At 47.4% G+C, this 12,806-nt stretch overlaps 1 protein-coding gene across 1 annotated transcript; it reads right to left on the reverse strand.

Moving 5' to 3' along the window:
* Positions 1-146: 146 nt before the first annotated feature.
* On the reverse strand, positions 147-12,021 carry sparta (spartin a). Its single transcript, XM_014129753.2, is given in 9 exon segments — positions 147-1,081; positions 2,852-2,942; positions 3,127-3,285; positions 3,430-3,624; positions 3,725-3,875; positions 5,681-5,875; positions 9,588-9,824; positions 9,827-10,444; positions 11,782-12,021. Coding segments are annotated over 8 exon segments (1,884 nt in total). The 5' UTR covers positions 10,424-10,444; positions 11,782-12,021; the 3' UTR covers positions 147-822.
* Between the last annotated feature and the right edge of the window lie 785 nt (positions 12,022-12,806).

Genomic DNA, 12,806 nt, shown 5'->3' on the forward strand with positions numbered 1-12,806 from the left:
AAACGCACTGTAGTAATAATAATAATAATAAATTATTATTGTTATTTGTGAGTCGTTTCTGCTATTTCTGATCCATCTGATCTGACAATCAAGGGCATGAAGCAAAAAAACAAACAAAAAAACACAGAAAATCCTTTCACAACAAATGACTGGATATTAAAATAGACAGTTTAATTACAAACCGCACAGAGAAAAATCAACAACAGTGTCATAGATATATTGGTATATTTTGGCACAGATACAAAATATTTATATATTACACATTCTATGAAACAATATCCTTCATTTAATATTACTCCAACATTCAGAGGAATGAACAGTTAAGTAGGCTACATACAGTAAGGTGAGATGGAACACAATGGACAGGTTCCGTGTGAGCACTTCAGTGTTCACTGGTCTGAAATATCCCCTATGTACAGATCTAAGACCAGCTTCACCATCAGAAATACAAAACTGCACCCAAGATCAGCTTTTAGGGGAAACTTCACCCTACAGCGAAAGGTCTGGATAGATTGAAAACAATATGATGCCAGCTCCTTTTTGCAAACTGGAGGAAGTGAGGAGCCATCACCATGATTCTTACATGTACAGTATCTACCCCATTCAGATCTATGAACACAGAGGAGCCAAAAGATATAGGGGCCTATTAACACAGAGAGGGGATAAAATATATAGCGGCCTATTAACACACTGAGGGGCCAAAAGATATAGGGGCCTATTAACACAGAGAAGGGATAAAATATATAGCGGCCTATTAACACACTGAGGGGCCAAAAGATATAGGGGCCAAATAGACAAGAGCCACATAAATGAGTATGACATCTATTTCTTCTCTTCCTCATCCTTCTTCCTCTCCCACATCTCTTTCTCCGCTGGTCCTCCGTTGACAGTGTGGTTGTGGTCTCCGACTGTGTCCTGCGTGGTATTGTTTCGCTCTTTGACTACAGCTTTAGCCGACTGTTTTCCGGCGGTCTTCAGGACACCCTTGATACCCAAGTTGTCCACGTTGAACGCGGCCACGCCCACGTTGATCACTGATTGGATGCCCGTGTCTGTGGCTTTGCTCACGTCGTCGCCGTACCTTCATCATAGGATGGGTAGAAGTGGGTGGGTTTAGTGGAAGGCATGAGGGGAGGGAGTAGTAGGTTGAGAGAAGAGTAGGGAGAAGGGAGGGAGGAATAGGGAGGGAGAGAGGAGTAGTGAAAAGAGGGAGTAGGGAGGGAGGGAGTGGGGAGAGAGGGGGTGGGAAGTAGGGAGTAGGGAAGAGTGAATAGGGAGAGAGGGAGTGGGGAGAGAGAGGGTAGGGAAGGAGGGAGAATGGAGAGAGGGAGGAGTAGGGAGGGGGGAGTAGGTAAGGAGAAAAGAATAGGGAGGGAGGGGGGTGTGAGGGAGGGAGGTGTAGGGAGGGAAGTGTAGGGAGGGAGGGAGGGAGGGAGGGATTATTAACTCCAAGACAGAGGATGGTAGAAAAGATAGGATCATGGGACCTGGTCACCAGTAGTACATTATATAAGGAATAGTCTGCCATATAGGACACAGATGTGAAAGAGAGGACAGAGAGAGACACTGACGTTATTTGATTTCATATTAGGTTTATTAGTAACAAAGCAGGAAAGAGTCTTCACATAAGAACGTCACCACCACCACCCAATACATACAGGCATTTAGCTGCCCTGGACACAGACACACAGGCCTGTCAGGACCCCTGCCTGTCTGAAAACAACCCATAATCCCTTCCATTGCCTTGATCCGAGGACAGGTGTGAGCAATATGAGGATGGATGGTTACACCTTCCACCACCTAGCCTTTCAATGGATTTGCTGCAGCCATGTTGGGTTAGATCAACACAAGAGTGCCTAGGGCTAGGAGTTAGGCATTAGGGGCCTACGGGGGTTAGGAGGTAGGGATTAGGGGCTACGGACTATGGGCTAGGGGTTAGGGACTAGGGGCTGGAGTTAGGGACTAGGGGTTGGAGGTTAGGTACTAGGGGTTACGGACTAGGGGCTAGGGATCAGGGGTCGTTCTCAGGCCAGACCAGAGTTATTCACATAGGCATTCAGTCAGTATTCAGTCACAAAGGTCAAAAGGTTACAGTTCAAAAGGTCTCCGTCTTTACTCCCCGACCCGTCAGTTACCCAGTCAGTTAGAGGGGTTGTCTAAAAGACCTTCTAGACCCCGAAATCTGGAAAAGAAGAAGAGAGGGCAAGAGGGAAGGAGGGAAAGGAGAGGTGTGGAAAGAACGAAATAAAGATATTATTTCCCCAAAGCTCCAAGAATTCATCCTGCTGGTGTGTTTCTCCCTATAATAAACAACACTACATTGTTACCTTGCCAAAGACAGCATCTAGTGGGCTAAAGAAGACACTAGCTGGTACCCAGACCCACCAAGATCATGACAACACCTAGTGGGCTAAAGAAGACACTAGCTGGTACCAAGACCCACCAAGATCATGACAGCACCTAGTGGGCTAAAGAAGACACTAGCTGGTACCCAGACCCACCAAGATCATGACAGCACCTAGTGGGCTAAAGAAGACACTAGCTGGTACCCAGACCCACCAAGATCATGACAACACCTAGTGGGCTAAAGAAGACACTAGCTGGTACCCAGACCCACCAAGATCATGACAGCACCTAGTGGGCTAAAGAAGACACTAGCTGGTACCCAGACCCACCAAGATCATGATGAAAGGGGGTGAAACAAAGAGAAGAGGAAAGCATAGCCCCTTAAAATAGAGTGATTGAAGATCTAATGATGGTTACATGTAGGAGAAGAGAGGGCAAGTGGGAGGGGGAGGACGAGGAGGAGGACAAGGAGGAGGGGGAGGAAAGAGGAAAGAGAGGGACCTACTTATGCTTCACGGTCATGACCGTCTCAGAGGTGACACTCTTGCCGATGTTCTTAGCTCCAGTTTCCAAACCAGTCCACATAGCGGAGAGACCTTAGAGATAGACAGGAGAATAGTTTGATTATTAGACAGGTAGGTCAGCCTAGTACATGTGGCTAGGCCTATAAACAGAATCTGCATATCTACCATCCAAATAACTTTCAGAAATACTCTGATAATCAACATGTTCTGTGTGTGGATCGAGGTCGCTACTATGTGTCTCTCTCTCTCTCCATACCCTTCATGCTGCTGACTGCCACCACCATAGCTCCATCCAGGTTGGAGCGGCCATCTTTAGTGTTCTTCATGGACTCAGGGATCAGTTTACTGCCATGTTTCTTTACATGAGGAGCCAGCTTCTCCCCCACACAGCCTACTACGGTACACACTCCGTCAACTGCAAAACACACAAACACAAGTTCACAAGAGTGTTAGTACACATATACACACACACACACACACACGTTTTGCTGATCTTTATATGCCCCCTCCATCCCGTAGAGATATCATGTTTGTTTTGTACCCTCCTCCATATCCTTACCCAGGAACTGACTGACGCGAACAGCGCCCCCGGTGGCCTGTTTTGCATGGTGCAGGCCCTTGGTAACACCAGGGCTGACCTCAGCCGGGACATTCTCTGGGGTGATGTGTTCTCTCAGCTTAGACGCTCCTTTCTGGATGGCCTTACCTGTGGCCTCCGCTCCACGCACAAACCCTTTACTCAGCCACCATGCACCTGCAGGGGGGGATGTACAGACAGACTGCATGTTCAAATACATACACACCTACACACACACACACACACACACACACACACACACCACCCACACCCATACCTGCCAGGATGCCTTGGGACATCTTCTCGCTCCATTCAGGTAGGGGGAGTTCTTCCTCCCCTGTCCCTGCTCCCGCCCCCTCCACAGGGGGATCAATGGGAACCTTCTCACTCAGGTTCATGATCTCTGACCCTGCCCCCTCCTCTGGAGCCTAACAGACAGAAAATGAGGTCATGGAATAGATATCAGCCTTTAGTATGTAGAGCAGAAGTTTGTCCTGCTCATGGATCACCACCTGACCTGGGCCGGCGTCCATAAAGCATCTCAGAGTGCTGATCTAGGACTTCCTAGCCCAGCCCATTCCAACCCCACCCCCCAGCCCATTCCAATCCCACCCCAGCCCATTCCAACCCCCCCCCAGCCCATTCCAACCCCACCCCCAGCCCATTCCAACCCAGCCCAGCCCATTCCAACCCAGCCCATTCCAACCCAGCCCAGCCCATTCCAACCCAGCCCATTCCAACCCAGCCCATTCCAACCCCCCATTCCAACCCAGCCCATTCCAACCCAGCCCAGCCCATTCCAACCCAGCCCATTCCAACCCCAACCCAGCCCATTCCAACCCAGCCCATTCCAACCCCAACCCAGCCCATTCCAACCCAGACCATTCCAACCCCAACCCAACCCAGCCCATTCCAACCCCAACCCCAACCCAACCCAGCCCATTCCAACCCATTCCAATCCCACCCCATTCCAACCTCACTCCAGCCCAGCCCATTCCAATCCCACCCCATTCCAATCCCACCCCAGCCCAGCCCATTCCAACCCCACTCCACCCCAGCCCATTCCAACCCATTCCAACCCCACCCCAACCCAACCTCACTCCAGCCCAGCCCATTCTAATCCCACCCCATTCCAATCCCACCCCAGCCCAGCCCATTCCAACCCCACTCCAGCCCAGCCCATTCCAATCCCACCCCAGCCCATTCCAACCCCACCCCAGCCCATTCCAACCCCACCCCACCCCAGCCCATTCCAACCCCAGCCCAACCCCACCCACTCCAGCCCAGCCCATTCCAACCCCAGCCCATCCCAACCCCCCCAGTAATTTGTGAACAAAGACACTGCGTAAGCATTGCTAATGTGGTGGATTTCCTTTGAATTGCAGCCTTTGAAAAATTTGTATGGGGACATTGAGGACATTGATCCCACAGATTCCAGTCAGCTCTAGTCCTCCCCAGAAGAACACTGTTGTAGTTCAGTCAGCCAGCTCTAGTCCTCCCCAGTAGAACACTGTTGTAGTTCAGCCAGCCAGCTCTAGTCCTCCCCAGTAGAACACTGTTGTAGTTCAGCCAGCTCTAGTCCTCCCCAGTAGAAGAACACTGTTGTAGTTCAGCCAGCTCTAGTCCTCCCCAGTAGAAGAACACTGTTGTAGTTCAGTCAGCCAGCTCTAGTCCTCCCCAGTAGAACACTGTTGTAGTTCAGCCAGCCAGCTCTAGTCCTCCCCAGTAGAACACTGTTGTAGTTCAGCCAGCCAGCTCTAGTCCTCCCCAGTAGAACACTGTTGTAGTTCAGCCAGCCAGCTCTAGTCCTCCCCAGTAGAACACTGTTGTAGTTCAGTCAGCCAGCTCTAGTCCTCCCCAGTAGAACACTGTTGTAGTTCAGCCAGCCAGCTCTAGTCCTCCCCAGTAGAACACTGTTGTAGTTCAGCCAGCCAGCTCTAGTCCTCCCCAGTAGAACACTGTTGTAGTTCAGAATGCTTTACTGTTACTGCTACTGGTGTATCACTGACAAGCTAGGAGCTGGCTGTGTGTGTGTGTTACTTTGTGTGTGTGTGTGTGTGTGTGTGTGTGTGTGTGTGTGTGTGTGTGTGTGTGTGTGTGTGTGTGTGTGTGTGTGTGTGTGTGTGTGTGTGTGTGTGTGTGTGTGTGTGTGTTACTTTGTGTGTGTGTGTGTGTGTTACTTTGTGTGTGTGTGTGTGTGTGTGTGTTACTTTGTGTGTGTGTATAACCTCACCTGTACCCGTAGCTCAGTGAGTTGTGAGAGGAGGTCCTGAAAGGCATGTCTGTCTGCTGCAGGCAGTTCTGAGGACAGCACCACCCCTACGTAGGACCCAGGTATCCCTGCCATGGTGTCAGGAAACATAAAGATCCCAGAGGTAGACAGTAGCACTGGGGTGTCTGGAGTTAGGGGGTACAGCCAGTCACACACCTGCAATACACACACACACACGTTAGGAAGGAGCACTGGGGTTACTAGGATTACAGTGTGTATGCCAGAGGTATTCAGTGGTGACCCTCGCCAGGGTACAACACTGTGGCTACCAAAACAACATGTACGGCATACAGTATGTAGACTATATCACGGGTTGGCAGTTGGCATGGTCAGGGCTGGGAAACTGCTATTTGTTCGTTCAGACCCTAGCCATGGTACATTACCATAGCCAGCAACATAACAGCACAGTCATCTGTTAACGGGCCCTATTGTACTGCTGGGACACTAAGCTACCCAGAATACAACAGGGTTAGAGTTAGACACCACAGGCCAGTCAACACGCATGCCTGGGTTTAGCACGTCTGACTAGGTCACATCCCAAATGGCACCCTATTCCCTATAAAGGGTTAGAGTGTTGGACTAGTAACTGAAAGGTTGCAAGATCGAATCCCCGAGCTGACAAGGTAAAAATCTGTCATTCTGCCCCTGAACAAGGCAGTTAACCCACTGTTCCTAGGCCGTCATTGTAAATAATAATTTGTTCTTAACTGACTTGCCTATTTAAATAGAGGTAAAATAAAATAAAAAAATAGTGCACTACTTTAGACCAGAGCCCTATACAAAAGTAGTGCACTACTTTAGACCAGAGCCCTATACAAAAGTAGTGCACTACTTTAGACCAGAGCCCTACACAAAAGTAGTGCACTACTTTAGACCAGAGCCCTATACAAAAGTAGTGCACTACTTTAGACCAGAGCCCTATACAAAAGTAGTGCACTATAGGTCAGGGTTTCCACAAAGTCGGTCCTGCCCCCAGGTGCACGTTGTGGTTTCTGTCCTCACACTAAACAGCTGATTCAAGTAACCTACTCATCATCAAGCTTTGATTATTTGAGTCAGCTGTGTGATGCTGGGACAACAAAGGAATCAAACTTCCAACTGTCTGTCTGCCGAAGGCAAGCAGGCTAGTCTTGCCCCAGCTCAGTCCTCACACAAGATCAATAAACACTAACGAAAGTTCAGGATCATCTTTGATAGATGGACTAAAAACATTGCTGACACAGCAGTACATTTGGGCTCTGGAATGAGTCTGTACCGTTGCAATCATGTGGTGTTATTGAGCAAATGACCTATTTAGTATTTTTCCAGCCAGTCAAAGAGGCACGGTAATTAATGTAGTGTATTGACACACATCTCTCTGAAGTCTATTCCTTTGTCTCTTTAGACCAATCACCAGCTCCACAATCAGAGCCATCCATTCCTTTCTAAAATTCAATGTTGTCGTTTACCCAAGTAAAACTTTGGTTTGATGTTGCAAGTGGAGTAGGGTTGCTCTTCTCCTCTCTACCTAACTTCCCCTCACAGTCCCTTCAGTTTCCCTTAAGTCATGTTAGTTTGTCTACTCAGACTACCTTAAAATTATCCCTCACACATCATAGCCCTGCCATTCCCAATTTCTTCTTAATGGGTTTGAGCCAATCAATTGTGTTGTGACAAGGTAGGGGTGGTATACAGAAGATAGCCCTATTTGGTAAAAGACCAAGTCCATATTATGGCAAGAACAGCTCAAATAAGCAAAGAGAAATTACAGTCCATCATTTCTTTAAGACATGAAGGTCAGTCAATTCAGAAAATGTCAAGAACTTTGAAAGTTTCTTCAAGTGCAGTCGCAAAAACCATCAAGCGCTATGATGAAACTGGCTCTCATGAGGACCGCCACAGGAAAGGAAGACCCAGAGTTACCTCAGAGGATAAGTTCATTAGAGTTACCAGCCTCAGAAATCGCAGCCCAAATAAATGCTTCACAGAGTTCAAGTAACATACACATCTCAACATCAACTGTTCAGAGGAGACTGTGTGAATCAGGCCTTCATGGTCAAATTGCTGCAAAGAAAGCACTACTAAAGGACACCAATAAGAAGAAGAGACTTGTTTGGGCCAAGAAACACGAGCAATGTACGTTAGACCGTTGCAGATCCGTCCTTTGGTCCGAGTCCAAATTTGAGATTTTTGGTTCCAACTGCCGTGTCTTTGTGAGATGTGGTGTGGGTGAACGGATGATCTCCGCATGTGTGGTTCCCACCGTTAAGCACGGAGGAGGTGTGATGGTGCTTTGCTGTTGACACTGTCAGTGATTTATTTAGAATTCAAGTCACACTTAACCAGCATGGCTACCACAGCATTCTGCAGTGTTATGCCATCCCATCTGGTTTGCGCTTAATGGGACTATAATCTGTTTTTCAACAGGACAAGGACACAAAACACACCTCCAGGCTGTGTAAGGACTATTTGACCAATAAGGAGAGTGATGGAGTGCTGCATCAGATGATCTGGCCTCTACAATCACCTGACCTCAAACCAATTGAGATGGTTTAGCATGAGTTGGACCACAGAGTGAAGGAAAAGCATGCCAACAAGTGCTCAGCATATGTGGGAACTCCAGGTGAGTGTACACACACACACTATCCTAATTCCAGGTGACTTCCTCATGAAGCTGGTTGAGAGAGTGCCAAGAGTGTGCAAAGCTGTTCTACAATGTAGAAAATAGTACAAATAAAGAAAAACCCTTGAGTAGGTGTGTCCAAACTTTTGACTGGTTGTGTATGTTTTTACGTGGTCCTTGTAGCCAGATTTAGTGACCAACAGCTTTTTTTTTTTTTTTACAAGGTCCGTAATTCCCCTGGGATTTAGCGACCAATAGTTTTTACTCTGTAATTGGTTCCACGAGTGGAACATCACCATCATCAGGACTAGAAAGACTTCTCATTCAGCAGAATCTCCCACCATCCTCCTCTCATCTGCCTAATGGAGTTGCATGCATTGTGACCTCACCACTGGGGGAGAATTCTAGAATTCCATTTAGGTCTGGGAATTCTTCGTGGTCATAGCAACACCAAACAAAGAGAATACGGACGGCAGGTTGCCTAGCGGTTAGAGGGTTGGGCCAGTAACTGAAAGGTCGCTGGTTTTAATACCCAAGTAGACAAGGTGGAGAATATGTCGACGTGCCTTTGAGCAAGGCCCTTATCACTAATTTGCTCCTGGGGTGCTATACTGCTATGGCTTGTAAAACAACACATGACAATAAAACTATGGTAGACCATCCCACCTGTCTGTCTGTCTGTCTGTCTGTCTGTCTGTCTGTGTGTCTGTCTGTGTGTGTCTGTCTGTCTGTACGAAATGCTTGAGCACTGGGTTTACACGGTATCAATCTATGGCATCTGCCATCCGTCTCACTAATCCTGAATAAAGAGATATGGCTACACTCAGGTTAGTCTCACTCATCTGGAATAAGATATGGTCTATGATTGTGATAGTTCTGAGACAGGGGAAACAACTTCATCTGTAAACAACAGATCTTATCTGGAGACAGAGATCTGGGGCATGTTCAGTAGGGCACAACGTAGCAAAACTTTTTGAAAACGTACAAATATGAGGTTTCAGACCATTGGTGCCTAATGAACACAACCCTGAACAAGACTGAATCCAGACAACCCCGACCAGCGTAAAACAGTTAGATGAAACTACCTCAGCTGCCACAACCACCCTTTCTTTTCAATTCATTATGCAGTTACTCTCCATGCACCTGGTAATACGACAGGTGTGTTGGAGACAATATACTATTTTCTATTGGTATTTTAAACACACACACACGCCAACACCAACCCTCACCCCTCTCTCTTATACAACCCCCCAGTTGTTTCCTTACGTGTAGGAAGGCTGATGCTCCTCCGTTGGCCATGTCTTTGAGGTGGCTGCTGAACCTGATGACGCGTAGATAACCCGGGTACGATGGGGCGCTCACCTGGCCATCCGACGACACGAAAAACATCTGCACCCCCCGAGGGAGGAACAGAAGCTCCTCTCCGTCCCCCCTACACCTCCGTCGGGCTGTGGCGGTCCCCCCACCCTCTGCCCCCCCAGCCCCAGACCCACTCCTCCGGCTGGGCTATAAGCCAGGCTGTGGTGCCCGTCGGTGGGCTGGGGGGTGTAGGCTGGGGGCTGCTCTCCTGGGAGCCCCAGGGGCAGGGAAGGGAGGATGGGCAGGGAGGGGGCCATGGTGGTGCCTGTAGCCCCGGCAGAGAGGCTGTCTGTTGGGGTAGCCCTGGGTGCCAGTGTGGGGTAGAGATGGGGGAGGGGGTTGGAGGAATCAGGCAGCGGCATAGGTGGCACCAATGGCCCCAGGGTGGGGTAGAGGCACTGGGCAGAGAGATCCACTAGATCCACCAATGCTGGCCCTCCCTGGCCCGCCGTCCCCACCCCTGCTGTCTCCATGTTAGCTAGTCGGGTGCTGATGTTAGTTAGAGTCTCCCTCATCTTCTGCTGCAACTGCCTGGCCGTGTCCCAGGGGGCTCCCTGGTTCTGTGGCCCCCTGGTAGGGACCTCCAGGCCCAGGGTTAGGTGCTGCCGGCCCCTCCTGTACAGCTCCAGGGCCTGGGGCCCCTGTCCTGCCTGGTCAGCCGCCAGGCCCCTGGTCAGACACTCCAATGCACGGTCATACTGGTCCCTTATCAGCAGCAACTCTGCTGGCTCTGCCAACGACATGTCTTACTGCAGGCTGGAGATCTAGACAGAGAGAGAGAGGAGGATGAGGAGAGGAAGTGAGGAGAAGAGGGGAAATGAGAGGGAGGAGAAAAGGATGAGACAAGGATGTGAGGAGAAACATGGGAGGGAAGACAGCGCAATGTGAGAAAAGAGGAGATAAAAAAAGATAAGAGTTGGTGAGATGAGGGCGAAGGAGGGGAGGATGGAGAGGGGGAAATTAGAAGGGGAGAGAAGAGGGGGATAGGAGAGTGAGGGAAAGAGAAGAACGAAATCAATAAGAAGGCCAATTGTCACAATTACTATTTTGTACCTCTGTGAAACCAGCCTGGTCTCATAGACTAGACGTAGCATATTTAAAAGTAAATCCGGAACACTCAAATTAGAATGATATGTTATGTTTGGTATGGTTACACAAGACAGATGGTTACTTATTAAGGCAAAAATGAAAGTAGGGTGGTTTGTCGGGGTAGATGGGTGGGCATATAACGCAAACGTCTAGTAAGCCAAAGGTTGCGAGTCCGAATGTCATTACGGACAACTTTACCAACTTTCAACTATTGATTAATTTTTAGCTACTTTGCACGTTAGTTAACCCTTGCCCTAACCTAAACCATTTTAGTTAACCCTTCCCCTAACCTAACTCCTACACTTAACCCCTAGCCTAGCTAACGTTAGCCACTTAGTTAGCATTCGTAACATATCATACATTTTGAAAACTTGTAACATATTGAACGTTTTACAAATTCAGGACATTTAATACGAATTGTAATTTGTAACATATCATACGAAATGGGTGATGGATATCCACAAATGAATACCTACTGTACCATATGAAACTCAACATATCATTCTAAATGGAGTCAATTGGGTTTTTACATACAAAATAATACGAAATGCTCTGAGACCATGTTGGTGAAACCGGTTGTCAAATACACTCCCAAAGAGAATGACATTAGGTGCCATTAAAACCACACAATATTCAAATCTCTAATTTGATATTAAAATAAAAACAATCCAACACATGCAACACTTTATTAGGTATTATCACTAGACATTACAGTTGAAAATTGTTAAGGAAGTAATCGTGACAGCTTTTTCCTCCAAATCTCTCAGCTATGCGTTTAGGGGGTTTGTCTGGCTGGTTCCACCTGTATGACAACATTCAACAGATGTTTTTAAAGCGTGATGTTTCTTTCAACAATAATAAACTCTTGAATAGTAGACTAGTTCTTGTCATTTTGACAAAAAAAACTGCTGTTTTCTTACGGTCAAATAACGACTGAGTAGGCTACTGTTGTCTACGTAACTACTCAACTTTACCGACAGTCGCACACAAACCGAACCTCAAATAAACCTACCTTTAGCGGCAAACCCGTGTTTTCAAACTACTCCAGAAATGTAAATAAGACGAAAATGTTACTTTATAAGAAGTAACATTGTAGCCATTTATCAAAAATACGTTTTTCTTTCTCGGATCAACGTGCGCTTATCCTGCTGTGTCTCGCTGTCCCCAAAGAGACGCACATCTGACAGTGGCGAAACTCTGACAGGTTGAGGATCGTCACTAGTTACCACAGCCACAAAGTCCTAAACCCCGCCTATTTATACAATTATATCTGATTTAAAACTTAACCCTAACCTTAACCCTGACCTTAACCACACTGCTGACCTTATGTCTAACACTAATGCTTGACTTGGGATGAAAAAGGTCCATTACACTATATTCACACACAAATTCCCAAATGACATTATACTATAGAAACGTCTGATTATTCCCTGTTAAAAGGGTTCATAAACATTTTGACAGATGGAATTTCATGACTTCTCCATGACCAATGATTAGTGTTGTCTCTATATAGCCTACATTAAAAAGTCAGCATATATGTGTTATTGACACTAGAAGGCTGCTCTGCCCTACCAAGCAAAAAGGCAGTAACTGCTCATTTGGTCGAAAATGAGTTAATGTCATTTTTTTTGCCACATTAAATACATTCTTAATAATGTAGACAAGTATCCTGCCTCTATTGTATTGTGTTCAGGAGAAAATGTTAGCAGTAACTGCAGTGTACTGTGTTAGACCAGGGCTGATGTTTAGGCTGCAGAGTGGAGTATTAAACCAGGGCTGATGTTTAGGCTGCAGTGTGGAGTATTAAACCAGGGCTGATGTTTAGGCTGCAGTGTGGAGTATTAGAGCAGGGCTGATGTTTAGGCTGCAGAGTGGTGAGTTAGACCAGGGCTGATGTTTAGGCTACAGTGTGGAGTATTAGACCAGGGCTGATGTTTAGGCTGCAGTGTGGAGTATTAGACCAGGGCTGATGTTTAGGCTGCAGTGTGGAGTATTAGACCAGGGCTGATGTTTAGGCTGCAGTGTACTGTGTTAGAC

Source organism: Salmo salar, chromosome ssa11 (genome assembly GCF_905237065.1).
Source record: "Salmo salar chromosome ssa11, Ssal_v3.1, whole genome shotgun sequence".
In the NCBI taxonomy this organism is placed as follows: domain Eukaryota; kingdom Metazoa; phylum Chordata; class Actinopteri; order Salmoniformes; family Salmonidae; genus Salmo; species Salmo salar.